The sequence below is a fragment of the Poecile atricapillus genome, chromosome 11, assembly GCF_030490865.1.
Source record: "Poecile atricapillus isolate bPoeAtr1 chromosome 11, bPoeAtr1.hap1, whole genome shotgun sequence".
Classification (NCBI taxonomy): domain Eukaryota; kingdom Metazoa; phylum Chordata; class Aves; order Passeriformes; family Paridae; genus Poecile; species Poecile atricapillus.
The window spans coordinates 10,025,019-10,044,207 of NC_081259.1; the positions used below are offsets into that span (position 1 = coordinate 10,025,019).

The 19,189-nt window shown below is 43.6% G+C and overlaps 1 protein-coding gene and 1 long non-coding RNA gene across 5 annotated transcripts in view; one reads left to right on the forward strand and one right to left on the reverse strand.

Moving 5' to 3' along the window:
- The window catches only part of PDE8A (phosphodiesterase 8A), a 142,245-nt gene that overhangs the window by 108,982 nt on the left and 14,074 nt on the right, over positions 1-19,189 (reverse strand). For 3 of the 4 annotated variants that reach the window (XR_009278424.1, XR_009278425.1, XM_058846741.1), the window contains exon 1: positions 5,764-6,150. The exons of the other annotated variant lie outside the window; for it this stretch is intronic. Coding sequence is in view for 1 of the 3 variants with exons in the window: in XM_058846741.1 (XP_058702724.1) it covers positions 5,764-6,024 (261 nt within the window). In the remaining 2 variants the exon portion in view is untranslated. Of the gene's footprint in view, positions 1-5,763; positions 6,151-19,189 lie in introns of those variants that run through there. 4 annotated transcript variants of the gene reach the window in all.
- Positions 7,574-19,189, forward strand: part of LOC131583019 (uncharacterized) — a 29,396-nt gene continuing 17,780 nt past the window's right edge. Inside the window, exons 1-2 of the long non-coding RNA XR_009278426.1 lie at positions 7,574-7,717; positions 7,944-8,024. This is a non-coding gene — a long non-coding RNA (uncharacterized LOC131583019). The remainder of the gene's footprint in view (positions 7,718-7,943; positions 8,025-19,189) is intronic.

A 19,189-nucleotide genomic window follows, 5' to 3' on the forward strand; every position in this document is an offset into this window, starting at 1 on the left:
AAAATAGAGCACAACACTAAACTGTTCTCCTACATGTGCTTCTGTGACCCGCTGATAAAATGACAACTTAAGTAAATCTTGTATTGAAACTATTTCACCTTGAGGCCATTTCACTCATTATCATACTTGCTTTAAGTTTCTTTTGCTTTTTTGCTGAGAGCTAATAAAAGCTTTAGCTGTCCATTTCTCAAAATACTTATTTCTTCTTTGAGGACTCATTTGAAAGTCAGTTGAGATTCCAACAGCGTAAAAAGTGTAATATTTTCACTGTATTGTTGCTAATGCTTAAGCCACCCAGTTCTGGAGTTCTTTCTCAGTGTGACAGACAAGAGAGGTGAACAAATGTTCATGCAATAACTAAAACAAAACAGTTATTTATCACTGTTGGTAGTGGCGACTACTATATCCAACTAGTGGATATAATAATTTCAATGGATGTTAAAAATAAATCTCATTCAAATACCTTTCCCTTTCTTGACTTAGACAATTACTTGAACATGAAGAACAAATATTAAAGAATGCAAAATGGAAAGCAAAACAGTTTCCAAACAGTATTTTTTTCTTAGATTCAAATGAACCATGAACAGCTTTCTTAATAAGACATTCTACATTGTCACATAGATTGTAAGCATCCTCTAATCTACAATTCATTGAATGGGAAGTATTTGCAAGCAGGTGTAATCATTTTGTATCTTTAATTTATACCTAAACTTAGCATTTTGGATGTAAAAATCTGAATTGTTGGTATCTTAAATAGCGAGGCAAAGCTGTTAACTTGCATTAGAATTTCACACCACATGTAATATTTGGAATGTTAGAAATTCATTAGTACACCACCTCCTGTTATTCTGCTGGCTTATAAATACATTCTACAGGTAGAAAATTTCTCACTGTAGATGTACTTACTTCAATCTGAGCCACAAAATTAAGATAACAAAAGGTACAACACAGTAAGAAAAAGATCTAGAACTGCAGAAATAAAGGCTTGGTTTTAATGCTTCCTCTATTGACAGGTTCAGGTGGCAGGAAAGGAAAAGCTTAGTACTTAACTAAAATAACATAAATTAAACTAACATAACATTAACTAAACAAACGTAAAATGGCCAGAGAGAAGATGCAGAGCAAGCTCAGACAGCAGCATTGAAGAGCAATGGAAAAGGCTCAAGAATTTTCAGCTAAAAGGAGTTTCAGTGAGGTTTTTACCAACCGTAAATACTCCAAAAATTTAGGGCCTAACCTTGCTCATCTCAGTCACACAAATAATTGCCCGCAGATGCAATGACACATTTTGCATGAGTTTGCATGACAAGAAGAGGTACCAATAATAATGCTTTAGAAATTGAAAACACAGCTTATGCTGTCTTTGTAATGTAGCCATCTGTATACTGTGAGTGATTTATAGTTTGGGGTTTTTCCAATTTACATAACAAACAACAGGAAATTTAAAAAGATAAAAATTAGACCTAAATATGAGCCCAGTTCACATGACACTACACCACTTCACTTCATACAATTTAAAACTTAGACTCCCATCCCCTGGAGAAAGGGTTCATGCCTTACAACAACAGTATAAAAAGCATCAGTGTGAAAGTCTGGAGCCCTAAAGACTGAGGAAAGTTCATGTATCTCAGCGTGGGAAGGATCCTCTCAGTGGAAGCGAGGATCTCTGTACAGGAGAGCTGACGTCAGTGGAAGTGGGAGGGAAATGGTGATGGGAAGTTTGTCGGGAAAATGATTGAGGATAGTTTCACTGGGAACAGGGAGGATTCAAGAGAGGGTGGATGGCCTCAGTGGAAGCATGGACAGAAAGTGTGGGAGTATCAGAGGGAGGGAGTGCTGGTGTGTTCCAAGGGAAAGGAATTACCAGACAGGGAGGAAAAGAGCAGACAGCTTAATGGACTAAATAATGTGCTGTTAACTGCTGAAATGAGATCCACTTCAGCCCTGCAGGTGCCATATAGCATACAGCCTATGCAGAATTACGCAACATGGGTTTGCAGTGACTGCAAAATTCACAGGCAATTTCAGGGTTTGAATGCAGAAAACTTACTGGCTGTAGGAGCATGGATTTAAACTGGCTGCCCCACATCAACTGATAAATCGAGAGACTATTTCACATTCGGTCCTTCTGACTTGGGAGTAATTTTAATTTCAAACAAAGGAAGTTTGGATTTACTCTCTGATCCCCCTGCAACCAAATGCACATATTTCTGTATTAAATGTACCCGACAGGGAGAGTTACTCAAGGAAAGAGGAAGGAAATTTTACATACGTAAAAGAATGACAGAGCAAAATCAAGGTGCTACAGTGTATATTAATGTGCTGGAGAAGAGCCACACACACACAGGATGCTGGGATAGCATATGATTATGAATATCCAAGCCAATTTTAAATAAACACCCATGAAGTCCTTATGCCTTTCAGCATTTACTCCACTTATGTTATAGATTAAACAGTTATCATTCTAATGGTGTTTAAGCGGGTTTCTATAAATCCAAATACCTTTATCACAAATTCAACTACAAATATATCTGAAAATCATAACTAATATATATGAAAATGTCAGGCTGTCACAATTTTGAGTCCACTTTCTTGAGATTTTTAGAGTTAAAGCTAAAATCAGGGAAACTCGTCTTTGCAGCAGTACTGGTTAAGTGTAATTTGATATTCTTTATGTAGCACTGGATAATCAAACCCCAGTCCTTGCATCCAAGTCCTGCTCATCTTTCACTGGTACAGGATTTAATCTGCGGTGGCAATGCCTTGAAAACTACGGGAAGAGTTTCCACGGCTGGTTCATTGTTTAAATATGGCATTTATTCCAAGGCACCCATAATTTTCAAATAAAAGCCACATATGAAAATACTAATTAAGGAGGGAGATCCAGGTACCATGACCTGAAAGAGGTTTTCCATTTCTCACATACTGTTACCATATTCATACACAAGAGAAATCGGTATTACAGCATTTACCTCCGCATGCACACACTTTCAGGATTATTCTGCAAATTTGGGTGGATTAACTTAGAGTTCCCCATACTAGAAAAGAACTTTTTTAGCTGCAGTTTATAAATTGATGCAAATCACAAAATACAGTATGCTTACACCACCCATCCAGAAAATGATCCTCTGCTATTTGACCAGGAGAAAGATGTAACAAGACATGAACACAAAACCAGAGTAAGTCAGGGGTTAATTAGCAATAGATATATGCCATTTTACAACTAACATGGGACATTTTTCCTTTTTATTACATTTTCTGACTTGAAAAATGTACACTATAGCTAGCAAACTGATTCAGTAAATATTACTGCACTATCTCTTACACATGTCTTAATAAATTTAACACTAATGCCAGACAAAGTGAAAACACTGAAATTTACACACAGGCCAAGCTTTGTTCATAGTTCTAACACAGCATTCTGTTGGCTTTAATCTGAGAATATATGACTTAAAGCACCCTGAAACCAAGTGAAAATGTCATTCAGGCAGATTACTGGCGATGCACACAAATTCTGGGTGACACCACCGGTCCCCAAAGCACACCAGGTTTGTAGCATTTCATGTTCGTGTGAAGGAATCCCTGGGGCCATGAAGAGTGTACTACACACACTGAGAAATAGCAATGGTTCTTAGTAGCACCCTAACTCTTACAGTTCTTCCCCAAATCAAAAATCCTACAAAACAGCACAACATCCTGCCCAATGCTCCTTTTGCCTTCAGGAGCTTCAGACTCCTGCACATTGTTTTCAATTTTCTCACACTTTCTTTGTTTCCAAACAACTTCACTGTGCTGTGAAAACTACTCTTCAGTGATCCCTTGCCCCAGCACAGTCTCTGAGACAGCACAGTTATCTAGCACTCTAAGAACTGCAAATCTGATCACGCTACACACGCTAATGATAAAAGCGGAGAAAGAAATACCACGCTGCCTGACAGCTCTAAGGACTATTACAGAATTTTGCACGTGAAAATAATGTAGATGTGATGTGTCCAACAGATTTTGTATTCAACTGATCACAAACAGAACTCCATTTTCACTTCTCAAAACCCATCTTTCACAGAACTGTGCTAAAGAGTGATGACAAGGGCAGAAAATGTGACTGAGTGATAAAAATCTGAGTGACTGTCAGTGAGATGACAGCATGCATACAAACCAACGGCAACCTATAGTGTCTGGCTGAATTATCCAAACCTAGTAAAAAGAATTTGTACAAAGTTCTTGAAGGCGAACAACAAAATTTAACAAAATTAAGACTGCTTCCCACACATGCTTCTGGAAACAGGTTTGAGTTATTTTTTCCCTTAAACAATCATACAGAAGCCAAATTCACAGAACAAAAAATTTAAAAGACTATTTTTTATTTAGGTTTTGTAACATGCAATTATAATCACTATTAAAAATTCAGCTAGCAAAGCAATTGCCAGGAATTTGATGACAACTTAAGCTTCTTCAGCGTGGCTGCTGTGTTAAACATGCCGTGAGCACGGCTATCGCGTGTGAACAGGGCCGTAAAGTTCATTTCCTGTGCAGTGTTGTTAACACAAAAATTTAGTTTAGTGTACCACCATTCAGCTTCATGTTCTGTATAAAGTATTGTTAATTCCTCCCCACCTCACCACTCTCAAAGTGTCTGTTAATTTTCTAGACTTTTTTAAACTATGAAACTTACTAAACTTTGAACAAAGATTACTATATCTGAATGAAAACAAAGAAAAACACCCACATAACTGAAGTAAATTGTTCCTGGTCAATACTCTAAAAGTTGTCTTAATGTGCAAGTAAAAAGCCTAAGAAAACAACAAATCATTAGCGTTTCTGTTAGTCTGCAAAACTCTTGACACTCAGCTACATCTCACTTGCATATCAAGCCTGTATCTTATATTTACAGCGTGTGTATCTCAGTTCTTATCACAGCAACCAGAACAGACCAGCCATATTATATAATATCCCCAGGACTGCTACAATGTGATTTTTCTTACACTGGCAACTACCATTTTTACAAATAAAAACAGTTTCCAAAAAAAAGCAAAAATATAAATCCTATAAGATTAGGAGCTAAATACAACTCATAAACAAACAGTCCATCGATAAAAAGCAAACAGACAAGCGAGCACGCCACACCACTGTCTCACTTCCAAGAAAATAATCACAAATCACGATTTGTTTTCAGTATGTGTGTGTCATCTCCAAATAGTCTTGTGTCGCACCTCTACTCAAAAGTATGGGAGCAAACACATGGGAAAAAACCGCAAAAAAACACCCTATTTGTAGCAATAGACAAAGGCAACAAGTTGTTCATGTAAATCAGTACCCAGAGCAAAACACGCTGCCACTCTCCCTTCAACTTTCCGAATGGAGGAGGTTTGCAAAGTGCTCAGCCCTGCTCGCAGATCGCTTCGGAGCGCGATCTGTCCCTGCTTCCAGAGCACAAAGAGCCGCCCGGCACAGCCACGGGGGCAGCGCATCCCCCCTGGGGACCCCCGGCTTCAGAAGCAAGACCCGTGCCCCCGGCTCGAACGAGCGATGAGGACAATTAACATCGCTCTCCTTCCCAGAATTAGGAAAACTCATTTTGTGCAATGAAGAAGGAGGCTTGGGTACCTCTACAAAGCCGCCAAGACACTGCTTAGTTTATAAACGAAAGTAAAGCCCGAGCCAGGAAAAGCTCCCGCACAAGGGCAGGGAGACTCCTTGGGCTCAAGCGCTACAGCCAACTCCTGTTCTGAGAGAAACAGTGCTCGTGTTTAGCACCCTTTTTACCTTAACATTGGGTCTGCCGGTCTGGGCCTCTGCCTCCATGCTCTGGCTGTTCTCCCTCTTGTCTTTCTTAGAGGAATTAGTCCTCGCCTCATAAGTGGATGTGTTGTAGCATTTAATGAATAATCCTGGGACGGGGTTGCCTTGCTGCTGTTGAGACATGGTTGTGTTGGTCTGGTGAGGGAAATTGTACTCCTCAGACTCATTGCTACTGTGACAGATCACTCTGCTGTCAGAGAGGTTGGTGCTTGGAACACAGCCCATGCTTTGTGGCCACCTGGGGAATACTTCTAAATTGTATATATATACGTGTACATATATATGTATATATATCTTTCCTTCCCGTTGATATTTTCCCCCTGCTTAATTTTTTTTGTTAACAGGTTGAATCTCTCTCCTGCGTCTCCGCTACACTCTGAAGCATTGCCATCGGTCCCTTCTACACCACCAGAAACGTGTCTGTTCTCCTCGTCCTCCAGGAAACAGGTCCTTTTAGCTCAATCTCAGCAGTGGGCTGGGGAGCTGGAGGGGAGGGAAGGGGGGAAATCAAGAACCGGTCGACTTCGTATTTTCACAGATTATTATTAATTTGTCTAAGCCATCTGAGAATCTTGGTAAGGTTTTCTTTTCTTCTTGTAGAAGAAAAAAAAAAAAAAAGAAAATGAAAAAACTAAAAGAGGGGGGAAAAAAGCAAAAGCAAAAATAACAAAAAAAAGCCCAAGCCCCAAACCACACGCACCCCGGCTTCGGCTCGGCGCTCAGAGCGGCCGGGGGCACGGCCCCATCTCCTCCCCTGAGCCCGGGGCACGGCGCATTTTCCACCCGGGCTTGCTCCGCGTTACCGATTAACCCGGGACCGGGCCGGGGGCCGCTCCCCACCTCCGCGTCCGCGCTCCCGCCGAGCAGCGCTCACTCCTCGCGGTCCCACTCGGCGCTGCGCTGTGCCGGGGGTGCGCTTTGGGGTGTGCTTTGGGGCCAAAAAAAACCCCAAAAAAATCAACGATTTATTAAAAAACAACAGCGGAGAGTGAAAGCCGGCCGGCCGCCCCGGGGAGCCGGCTGCGCTCCTCACGCCGCGCTGGGCACGTCCCGCGCCGCCTCGGTCGCGGGCGGGCGGGCGGGCGCCGCGGGGGTGACATTCAGGTTCCCGTCGTCGGAAGGAAGGAAGAGCCCCCCGTCAGGCGGCAGCGGGGCTCTCCGGCCGCCGCAGCGGCATCCCGGCTCAGCGCCGCGGGGCAGGGGCGGGCCGGGCCGCGGGGAGCCCCCTCGGGGAACGGGGCACGGCCCGGAGGGCTTCCCTCAGCCGCGGGGGCAGCCGGCGCGGCGGGCGGACGCATCAAAGGGCCTCCATGAAGCGGTTGGTTTTTTGGGCAGAGAAGTGATGCGAAACGGCGAGAGGGGAAAAATTAAAAATTAAAAAAAAAAAAGGGCAAGAAAAATTAAAAAGAGCGAGAAGTAGAAGGAAGACGATCCTAGCGTCCCATCCCGGCGGCAAGGGCTGCAGCGGCGAGAGGTCCGGTTCCCGGGGCCGTGGTGTCTGCATCCCTCAGCAGGGAAATGCCTGGCTCCCCGCAGCCGCCGTCCCTCGCGCCGCGCTCACCTTGTTATTATTGATGTTCCTCGGCGGCGGCCGCGGCCCCTCCGCCGCCCCGCCCCGCCCGCGGCTCCCCCCGCGCCGCCCCGGCCCGGCCGAGCCAATGCAGCGCCCGGCGGCGCTGACCTCCGGCCGCGCTGGCGTCAATGCAGATCAGCGGCCGCGGCCAATGCCGCGCCAGCCCCGCCCGAGCCTGCGGGGCTCGCAGCCGAGCCTGCGGGGCTCGCACCGCACCGCCGCTCACACCGCACCGCAGCCCGCTCAGGGCTCGGGGTAACCCCAGCACGCCGCCCCGGGGAGACGGCGAGCGGCTGCTCCGTGAGACACCTGGAGCCCTTCTTCACAAACCGGACAACGGACTCGGTTGTTGCTTCCCATCCTTTTCCTTTTCGACTCTGCCCATGCCAATTTCTTTGAAAATATTTTTGAAAGCAAAGCCTGTGAAAAGGGAAGATGGTGCTATGGGTGGAGCCAGGCCCCGGGGCTTGGGAAATCAACTGCAGGCAGACTTTTCCTGGAATATGTATGTAACATTAACCTTTTCTGTTTCTATATCAAATGAAAGTAACTATGCTTCCTTATCCTATAGGTGTGCTGGGAGACTGGACGTCTGTACGTACCTTAAGAGAGAACACATTCTATTTAAAGCCCTTCAGACACCATGCCCAGGGTAAGACAAGTTACTGCCATAGACAATTCCTATTCCAGAAGTACCAGCTCAAGTGCAGCCCGGGTTCAACACCGTACTCTTCCACAGACCACACACAGCCCAATGGCATCTTCACGTGCCTTTCATATTTTTCACTATGTCATTTGTAGCTTCTGCTACCTTTATTCTCAATGACTCACAGAGGTGCTTCTCCAAGGTCCTGCCTGTTTTCACTGGCTGAGGAACAGCTCAAAGGCAGCAGCAGTTTAGGGAAGGTCCAACCAAACTTTAGATTTAGGAAAGTGGTGGAAACCAAGTATCAGGGACATTACTTTTATCAATAAGCTCCAGCATCTGAAGAGGGAAAAATGATGTGTTACATGAGGAAACTGTTTAAATTACTCCAGTTTTGTGCCATGAACATTTCTGTGGTCCCCTGGTAGAATCATTGTGTTTCAGAAGAATCCAGTTCAACAGGAGCACTTCTGTGCATTCAGGATAGCCACACTTTTAACAGTACCTTACCTACATGACAAATGCCATCAGGTCATAATTAAAAGCAAAACATGCAGATAAATGATGGCTATGGACAACAAGAACGGCAAGAGGCAGCTTTTCACTCAGTATATGTAACAGCATCACTTGATCCAGATGAGAGCACCTTGTAAATTTGAGAGATGCAAAGCCAAAAGTCAGTGCTTTTGAGAAATGTGGTTTTTCAGGATAACCACAGTACTTGCAATGCAGAAATGCTTTTATTTACTTCTCATAATTGCTAGCATTAAAGGCTGGAAAATCAAGTCTTTCCCTTCCCCGATGTTTCTGCTAGTGTGCAGTTTCGAGCACAAGCAATAGTCACATAAACTTCATCCACCCCATTAATTTAGCTGATCTATACAGCCTGTTAGAAGCAGAAAAAGAAATCAGCTTCCTCTGCCCTTTCATCACTTTGGACATCCTCTTAATATATAATAAACAAAGGGAATGGTTTAAAATACCCATTTGAAACAGTGGGCACTGTTTGGAGATGGATCTTGTCCTCATTCTTTTCTTTACATTAAACATAATTTACTAGATGTCATTAGTAAGAACACACGTGCAGCTAGAAAAAGACTGTGGAAGAGAATGCTACAATTCCTGCTTGTGCCATTAGGCATAAGTGCAGGCTCCCTTCCTCAGCCCTAATGGATCTGTCAGCAAAACTGCTATTACACTTTATTTCTGGTGGCACTGGAGGAGTCAGAGACAGCAAAACTTCATTTTCAGAGCTGCACATTCAGTTTGCAGTGCTGACACCTAGAGTTAAGCTTTCTGCTTTGTAAAATAAATGGGTCTGGTTTGCAGGTACATAGAGATGAAATGTATGGTGTAATTTTTAAAAAAAGAAAATCAATATTGAAAAATCTCTGCTTTCCACTTTGAATGCAAGCAAATTCCCATTCAACAAATACAAAAATTTATGTAAATGACTGGCAAATACTGGGGGGAGGAGAGAATGCTTTGTTTGATAACAGCATGACAAAACAAGAAAGTGTACATGCAGATATGATGTGCATGACCACTTTGTTCTTTTAAAACATTTTTCCACAAGTGTCCATTGGCAGGTTATTACTGATTATTTCTACTGCCTAACTTCATGGAAAAAAACAAATCCATTTGCAAGATTTTCAGATGAGAACTCACACTACCTTGAATGGGAGGATGAGACTGAACAATCCTTTAGTAGTTTAATAGAAGCCACTGAAAAATCACTGGAGTTACTGTCACACTGATAAAAATTCAACTAAAGACAAAAAATTGCTCTTTGAACAAGACATTGGCCCTGAAATTGTCTTGTTTCTCTAAAATTTGGAAACAATGGTGATGGGTTTTATTGCCAATAGAAAAATACAGTTTAAAATATAGATTTATCCAGAGCCTAGAATCAGAGAGAAGGGGTAAAAACATCAAAATTCTTGCCAATGGTAGTAATTTGTCACTGCACTGTATGAAGTGTGTGGATAAAGGGCCTTGTTCACACTTACTGCTGAAGCACAGCTCAGGAAACGGTGGGCCCTGTTATTAAAAAAAAGGCATGCAAAATAGCAGAGGAAGCCTAGGAGTGTAGACACTAACAGATTAGGGCTGTGGGGGAAGTGCAAGGTCAGTACAGAGTCAGTAAGGGAGAGGTCAGAAGAAAACTAGTTCTAGGAGACAGCTGGGGGGATGAGAAAGGTTATTAATGGAGAAAAAGGTTGAATTTTATTCAGGACTGCAGAGTAAGAAAGAATGCTAGGAAAGAGCTTGGAATGATTATCAGCTTCATCTGCAGACAAGTGGGTGCTGGGGAAGATCAAAGTATTTAGAGTACAAATACATAAGTGTCAAAATTTAAAAGGCTTGAAAAGACACTATTCAGCCACATTCTCATCCTTCTCACAGAGAAATTACATTGGATCCTGCATGGTTTTGGCAAAAGACTGAACAACACACTGCCCCCCAGATATTTCCCACTATTCTCCATATCTGCTATCTTCCCCCAAATGTCTATAAGCAAACCCACTTCCCTTGATGGATCAGCAGTGTCCATCCATTTCACACAGACCAATTCTCATTGCACATTCTAAGAGTTCATGCATGAGCACTGGGACACTCCACGCCTGTCCAGTTACACAAAAATGCATGCAAAGGCCCAGAGCAAAAATTTGTTCCCAAAATCCAGTTCTGATAACACTTCAGTATCCGAGACACAGGCAGGCAGAATTGTGCAGAAGGTGTGATGGACTAACATTTGCATGAACAACAAATATCAGTGTCCTTTGGAAAAGTGTCTGTCCTGCAAAGGCAGAGCAAGCATGACTGCAGTCCTGTGAGCACAGGCAGCAGTCTTGGTAACAGATTACTTGATGTGGTTTTAATTGCTTCTCCCCCCAAGTCAGCTGTATGTTCCAATTGTGTCTTTTGGCCTTGTAAGAAGTTAGGCAATCCTGTTGGTCTCTAGGCCAGTGGAGGAGGCAGTAGGGAGAAGGAGGAGGAACTGTGGAAAATGTACCAGCACACAAACAGCTGAATGGACTCTGCAGCACTAACTACTGACACGTGCAGGCTGTGACAGAGTACATCTCTCCACCCCAAGATATTCTAGAAGAGGAAATAAGGACCATATGCTGCCTTAGGCACAGGTGAGTATCAGCATTACACCCCACAAGGGTACATCTGCTTGTTTGTGTATGAGCATCAGGTATCCTGGAACAGGGTGTTTTCAGGTGACACAAGAGTAAAATTTATCCTGAGACAGCTCATCTCCAGATCCTGGAATGTACAGAAGTACAGTGAGTTTGTTTTCTGCAGCACTTTCCTGATGTCCTGAAAAGCCCCAGAGCAGCTGAGAGCAGGCCGTCCCGATGTCCTGGCAGGCTGTCCAGCTGCTGCTGTTGTGTAATTGCAGTTGCAGAACACAGTTGTCTGTACCACTTGGAAATCAGAGCCTTCAAGATAGTCTAAGTCAGCAACTTTTTAAACTCTAGCTCTAAAGACATTCAAGTCTAAAGCTCATATACTTCATGGATGTACAGCTTCATCATTGTAACTGGAGTCAGTACAGCTTTTGCAGCCGTAGTTTACACATCACTCCCAGCACTGCTCAGTGATCAGCAGGATAGACACAGTGTTTCTAGGAGAAAAAGGTACCCCCTTCTCCACTGTACCTTCTTTCCACTTTGACTACCTTCTTTGCTGTCCATCTGTCCAATGCTTCTCCAGTTTCCCTCAGCATTATATTTTCTCTGCTTTGTTTTTGGTACACTCTCCCCAGATTGCCCAGGAGCAGCACCTGCTTTCACAGCAGATGTAGAGTGAAGGTGAGCAGATCTCTGCCACTCAATTTTAATGACTGGGCACAGGCCTTCAGATACTGCTGCTCTCCCTCCCAGTCCTGCCTTCCCCAGGGTCTAATGCTCACCCCCAACCCGTGTCATTCCAGTGCTTGAGCCTGGGAGCCCCACACAGCCCAGGGAGTGCAGCACCTACAGGATGCAGGAGGCTGCACTCCATCACCCACAGCTGCTCCAGCTGTGCCAGCCACAGAGCCCGGTGGGAAGGAGGAGCAGCAGGAGGGGGTCCTGCTGCCAAAGCAGCCTCCAACAGCTCCTACTGCCTGGCCTCGCCTTGAGCTGACCAAAAATTTGTGGGGAAGGGAGGAACAAAGCACTGTAGTCCCCAGCCACTCCCCTATAATTACCCTGTGCTTGACAAGCAGTATTATCTGTCTGGATACGCAGTGCCGTGCAGCCAACTGTGACCATAGAGAATTAGCTGTTCCCCTCTTGAAGAATTTTCCCTTCTCTCTTCCTAAGTATTTTTAAGCCAACTTACATTTATTTAGCATGCAAGCTTTTCAGTTTGTGATTTACTAAACCAAGGATGAAAATTGGTCCTTTTAGGTGGAGTGGTATGCCCAGTTCTTACACCCTGCAAGTGCCTGTTGTCCCTCTGGTTCCTAAGAGTATTGGATCTTTTTCTTAGCTAGTCAGCCTCAGTCAGGCTCAGCCCAAAAGTGACCACAGCCTCAGGACCCTTCAGACTCCTGAATTGGTTCCCAATGCCACAACCTCTTATATTACATTGTAGCTTGCCTGGATCCAATAAGAGAAAACAAACAAAAAAAGCATCAGTAAAAGAAACAAGCAGCTTGTGCCCTCTATTAGTAAGTCAGTTTTCTTTGGTTATCAGAGCTAGAAGGACAAGCTTAGTCTTTATTGTCTACCTCAGCAACTAAAAGATCAGCTCAGGCTAATGAGGGAATACTCACTCAAAACAGGCTCTCAAATCCACAGACTCCTTGCCCCTGAGTCTCCCCCAGGATCCCACTGTCTCCTGCCCATCAGCCACGTTCTTGTTTACTCCTGGTTAGCCAGCAGTACTAGTGGCCAGCAGTCTGCCTTCCTGGGCCAGCATCCTTAACCCTTCCCAAAGGCAGACACTGTAAGAATTGTAAAGAGAACAACAAAATATGGAGCTAGAAACTCATCCCTGCCGTATGGCAGCAGCTTTCAGAAGCTGAAAAACTCTCAAAAATTACTCTTGAAGACTAGCCTGTACACCTGCAAAACAGATGGCTTTCATGGTTGCTGAATTTATTATTCAAGGAACAAATACATCATCCATGGTCATACTGAGCAGTGATTTATTATATATTCACAATAGTAAAAAATCCCATGTCCTGGCTGTGAGATTTATGTTCTTAGATCACTGAAACAACTGAAGAATTTATCCTACAAACTTGTCTGAATATAACACAGGGAACTGGACCTCATTTGAATACTTAACAACTCCTAGCTGTGTTCTCAAGTATATTTCCTTACTTTGGGTGAAAACAATATCTTTAAATACACTCAGTCATACTGTGTACAGTCCTTCCCTGATGTTAAGTCTATCTGTGGAGCACATACACAAGCATATGCAAGAAGCTGTACCCTTAATTAACAGAGAGGATCATACCCTACCACCAACAGGTTAACCCAGAGATGGTTGTGCAATTGAATATATCCCTTTTCCCAGGAATGCTTCACATTCATTCTTTCATTGCAATCAGGCTTTGATTGTCCAGCAATGGTAGAGCATTTATCCAACACTACTCTTTCCAACTATATTTTCATTTCTGTAAGCTCCCACCAGGGAAGTTGCAGTGCTTGTCTCTTGCCAACATGCAGCTCAGCATGCAGACAGTTGCAAGAATCTCTGTGGTGCCATGGCACAGCACCCATGTATCATGGTTCTCGTAAACTCCATTTTACAGCTGTCTGCGCATCCAGCTGAGCAGCAGGAAGAGCAACACCACAAGAATTGCAAGAGGAGATGACAGCTTGGGGGAGAGATAAGGAGAAACCACACCCAAGGGAGAGGGCAGGCAGAAAAACCAAGCCATGGAAGTTTTCTGGGGATAGCTATTTAAAAAAAGAGAGAGAAACAGACTCAGGATGTGTCAGGGAGATAAATCTTCTGAGTTTTTGAAAAGGGGAAGGCAGCGCTTGCAGGCTCACTCACCACAGCCCTGACACACATAAATCTTATTCACATGGGCACCATCCTTCCCAACACATTCACCAGGGCTGGCTGTAGCACAGCTATCACGGAAGGATCTGTCATATTAAGCAGAACAGCACTTGGCAGTTTGTGTGAATTATGGTTACAGCCAGCACAGCTGGGTGCTGCAGGGGTTGACAGGCTCTGTAACACAAGCACAATAGCAAGCACTAAGAAAAAAAAAAAGTCTCCAAAATGTTTTGGGAACAGAGTTGAAAAATACTTTTAAAACACGTCTTTTAAATTTGTGAGAGACTTCCAAACAGATGGGGCAGGGAATGAGCTGATGAATTGAGGGGGCTGATCTCATGGTTTGGATCTGCCTTGGCAATATCTCCTGGGTCTGCACTTACTGTGCCCAGTTGGGTGGGTTCCTAGTGCTTCATCAAGAGGCATTTTAATCTGTGCTCACCTGAAATAAGCAGAGCCATCTCTGTCTCCCTGATAGATCTCCAGGCACAGCTCCCCTGCCCTATCCCTCCACATGAAGCCTCTCACGTGGGTGGCTGCAGGTAACCAGGAACAACCCTTATCTCTCAAGTGTTCCAAGTGCCAAGCTCACCTTTCCCCACAACCCTCATCTGGTTTACACTTCTGCTTTTGGGGAGTTTCAGAGCAAACCATCGCACACGTTACCTTTACAATGAATTAATGTAACCAAGTCAAAATCATCACTCTTAAATTCACTACCACAACAAGTATGCCAATCTGGACAAAGCAATTGAAGATTTATTCATCTCCTTGCACTCTTGGAAGTTCATTGGGCAAGTGTCAGAGTCGTTTGAGAAGGTCAGGACCACACCATAAAAGTGTGTCTCTTCAGACCCCATGCAGACTGCTTCCCTCTTGCTCAGCTGGTATAAACACCTAAAAATCACATTTTCCTTTTGACAGTCTTGGGCACCAAAAGAAATAACTACATCTTAAAACAAAGCTGAGTCTTTAGGATTTCAAAAATCTGATCTAAATTGATTATCCTTTTAAAAGGAAACTAAATTAGTAACTGCATTTCACAGATTCACAGGGGGAAAGCTATGTGGCCTTTTAGGAGGGGAGGTAGATTGAGAAGAAGAAAAAAAAAGTATCTACATAAGATGCATATTGTAGGAGACTCTCTCTATAAAAGTTTTTTTCCAAACACAGCCACGTTTCTTTTTCAGGAGGAACAGCAAATCTAAGAAAAATCAGTCTTTCTCTGGGGAGAAATACAGGTATTCAAGAAAAATATTACAAGAGTGAACAGTTTAAATTCAGTTTACCTAGTGCACAGACTGGTGCTGCACAGGGACAGGCAGCAATGGCAGCTGTGTGGAACACTGCAGCTCAGCTGTGCCTGGTTCTCCAGAGGATCAATTCTGGGCAGCATGAGGGTTATTCCCCACATCTGCACCCAGAGTTGCCATCATACTTGACCAGTTTTCACTCAGTGCCCTGACTCACATCCAGGTGGGAAGACCTTGCTGGGGCTGCCACGCTGGCTCACTGCCACCCAGGGGGAATTTCTAGCAAGTTCTGGGAGAGGGACATCAGGAAATGCTTACTCTTCCAGGTTTTCCCCCAAAATAGCTGCAGTCATCCTGGACTTACACCTGCCACTAACTAAGCAAGGCACCCTTCAGGTCTCTACCTGCAGAGGAGAGATAGAACAGACCTGCAATTAATTTAGTGTCTAGGCAGAAGCCCAGTCTCATAGCTGAAATTCTGGGTCCAGCTGCAAGGTATTTCACTGATTGTGTAACAGATGATCAAAAAGAAAAACAAATCAAAGAAGTAAATAGCAATATAGCAAATTCCATCCCTCATAGCATTTCTGTTCATGTTTTTATTAATATTATAAGTTAAATAACAGAAAACAGGTAGAATACGAGGGCTGTTTTGGAAGCACTTCGCTCGGAGAGAAACTGCAGGTGTACACACTTCAATTTCTTTCATGTGGGTGCTGTTTTTAGAAAACAAACCAGAAAAATACAAACTCTCCTGACTGTCAGCTCAGGTTGTTGAACATCTAAGAATGGAAAAGGGCATTAGCCTACAGCAACAGTTAAGGGATTTTCATCACTGTATGAATTGCCTGCAAAACCACACACACACAGGGAAATCACTGACACACGGGTTTAAATAAGATTGCAAGTGCTTCGTAAAACACTTATTTGTTTGCTGGCTGTGTTGACTGCTTCTTAACATGTGGAAGAGAGAAATGAAATTATCACCAAAAGATGGCTCTGGGATACAAAGGACCCTGTGAAAGTGCCTGGGCTGTCGCAGCATCCTGGGCAGGGTGGGCAGCAGTGGTGTGAGGAGCTCGTCCTGACAGCAGCATAATGGCATCACCCCACTGCAGCCCTCTGTACTGTATCGAGAATATATAAATACTCAGGGTTTTCTCCTGGCAGTTCTCATCATACTTATATTTTTTTTTCTCACATGACACATTTTTGTTGTTTTAATATAGGACCCCTTTGATAATATCAACAGATTTACATTACAAGAATTACAGTTGTATTTTCCCATCTGAGGCATTTACCTGGTGCTGCTATTTGAGCTGCCCTAATTAGGACAGATTGAGCCCACCTTTATCCCAGCATACTATTTTGAGTTAGATCTTTGTATTTACAAGGCACTGGCAGCACTGGGCTTCCCAGAGGCACTGGGGACAAAATATATCAACCTTGCTCTCCTCTCCAATTGGATTTTCTGAATCTGCAGTGTCTGCTCCCTTGCAATGGGACAGACAAAGACTGGAAGCAGAGCTGAAGGCTGAGAAAATTATATGAATAAGAGAAAGTAAATTAAGCAGGACTTTTCTACACAGACTGAAGCAGAAATAAAAATTCTTTGCAGTGCTGTAGATTTCAGACACAACCTAAATCCCCAGACCAGCTTCCTGTCAGAGTATAAACTGCACGTACTTTGGCTATTTTCTCATCAGTTTAAAGCCAGCATCATATTTGTTACAATGACAGCGTATTTACTGCTGAAAGCCCTCTAAAAGACATTTTGGGAAGAGAAACAGAATTTTATCAGACTAAATTCACATTGCACAAACAATGTTTATTTCAATACATTTGTGCCCCCTGCATTATTGAAATAAACCTGAGGTAGCTCCCACACCACAATATTCTTCATAAAAATAAAGGCAGGAATTATCCAGCTCTTCCTCCACTTGAGGAGAATGTCAACTTCTGATAAAAAGTTTACTTTAGTTGCTCTGCCAAGTGCTAGGCAGAACTTGGGAGGATTAATAACAGGAATGGGCTGCAGACACGTGATTGAGTTAGCCTTGTTTGCAGTTCGGCTCCTTAGCAAGGTACAGCCTGACCTTAGGTGACTGAGGCTGAAAGGAACAATTATGGAGCTGAGCAGTGGAAAAAAAGGTAAAACAAAAACAGACAGACCGGAGCCATATAACTGAAAGAATTTAAAGTGTTCGGCTAAATTAGGCACATTAGGTTAGAATACATTACATCCAAGCTTTGTTAACCACTTCAGTGAGAAAAGAACTTCAGAAAAGATTATAGAAACCATGGGTTTATTCTAGAACAGATGCTGCTTCCTTTTATCTCTTAATAACAAATAAAATAAACTTTCTTTTATCTCAAGTTACACGGCCGTATCACAGACATACTGGAACACATCATAAATACTAGTTGATTTATGATTCTAATTCCTTAGATAGGGGGGAAATATTGAGTGATTTGCTCTTAATGACCTGAGAAGTATTTGTCATTGCCCAGAAGCAAGGCTGTAATCTGAACTCTTTCATCAAAGCCTCCACCTTTTGAAGCTTCAGTGGTTTCTGGGAAATCATATATTTAAGACAGTTAGTATAGCCAAGTAAAATTCCTTATTTTTCAAGTGCAACATAGCCTATGATTCTGCAGCAACACTTTGCCTATCCTAGAGTTAGCACATCTTGATCTGCATCAGTGAAAAATCTTGAGCTGACTAATGATCATCTAAAAGGTTTTAAAGAAAACAGCTTTTTGATAAGAGTGCTTTTCTCTGAAGATCAGTTTATCAGGAAAATGCTAGTAACAGTCAAGTGAGATGACATTTAGCATAGCAGGTTTGCTCCTAGAAAGGAATGTCTCCCAGCTTTTTTGCTAATGGGGAAGCACAGTAGAAAAAGGAGCTGGTGGCTATGAAGACACATGCAGTAGGTTTATTCATATCTGACTTGTATTTGGGGAATAACCTGACACTTCTGAGGAAGCTCAGAACCCAGAAAGAACCTTTACACAGCTGTACAAGAAAACAATTTTCATCTCCATCTGTTTTCTTAACTCTGCTTGTTTAAAAGACTTTGAAATTCTTGTTAGAGCCTGGGACTGTTGGCATTTTCTGTATATCAGTTCAGTTCCTGGTCAAGGGGGCCTTGGAGAGCAGCATTCCTGGTGGGATGGAGAGCAGGCCCAGAGGTGTGCTGCTGTGATCTCTGCACCCAAATCTCCTGGGGTGCCTGAGTGCTGGTACCCGGGCAAGGAGCTCTTGGATCAGGAGCAGCTCCACTGAAGCCACTAGAGATGATTTTGATTCTCTGTGTGATGTCTCTCAAATGCTGTTTGTGGGCACAGAGAAACACCAGAGGCATGGTTTTGGGATATAGTCATCAAACATAGGCATCCTGGGACACTCACAGATGCCCACTGCAAGCCACAGAACACAGGCCTGCTGCCTGCTGATCTGCTTTGGGGAAAATTGCTAGGATTGAAGGAATTTATTTTGTTCTGTACTTCAAGGGCCTCCCGTGGCCAGGCGGGCGGGCCGGATGCAGCTGGAGCACTCCCTCCCTTTCCTGGTGCAGAGGGGAGACAGGGAGGCCGAGCAAGGCTGTCCAGAGACCTGGGATGGGTCACTGCACTGCCTGGGAGATGGAATTCAGGGGGAACATCCCCAGCCCTTCCACAGCCCAGCCAGGCAGGCAGGAAGCTGGTGGGTGGCACCCATAGACCCTAGTTCTTCCCACTTAAAGCAGCTATTTAGTCCTCTTTTGAAGTGTGTTTCATGAGTGTTGAGTTGTATGAGTTTAAAATTAGGATGAGCTAGCCAGAGTGGATGGACCCTGACAAAGAGCTTTTAAGCCTCCTCAGTGAAGACTGCTGGTATTTTAAGGAACAAGGTAG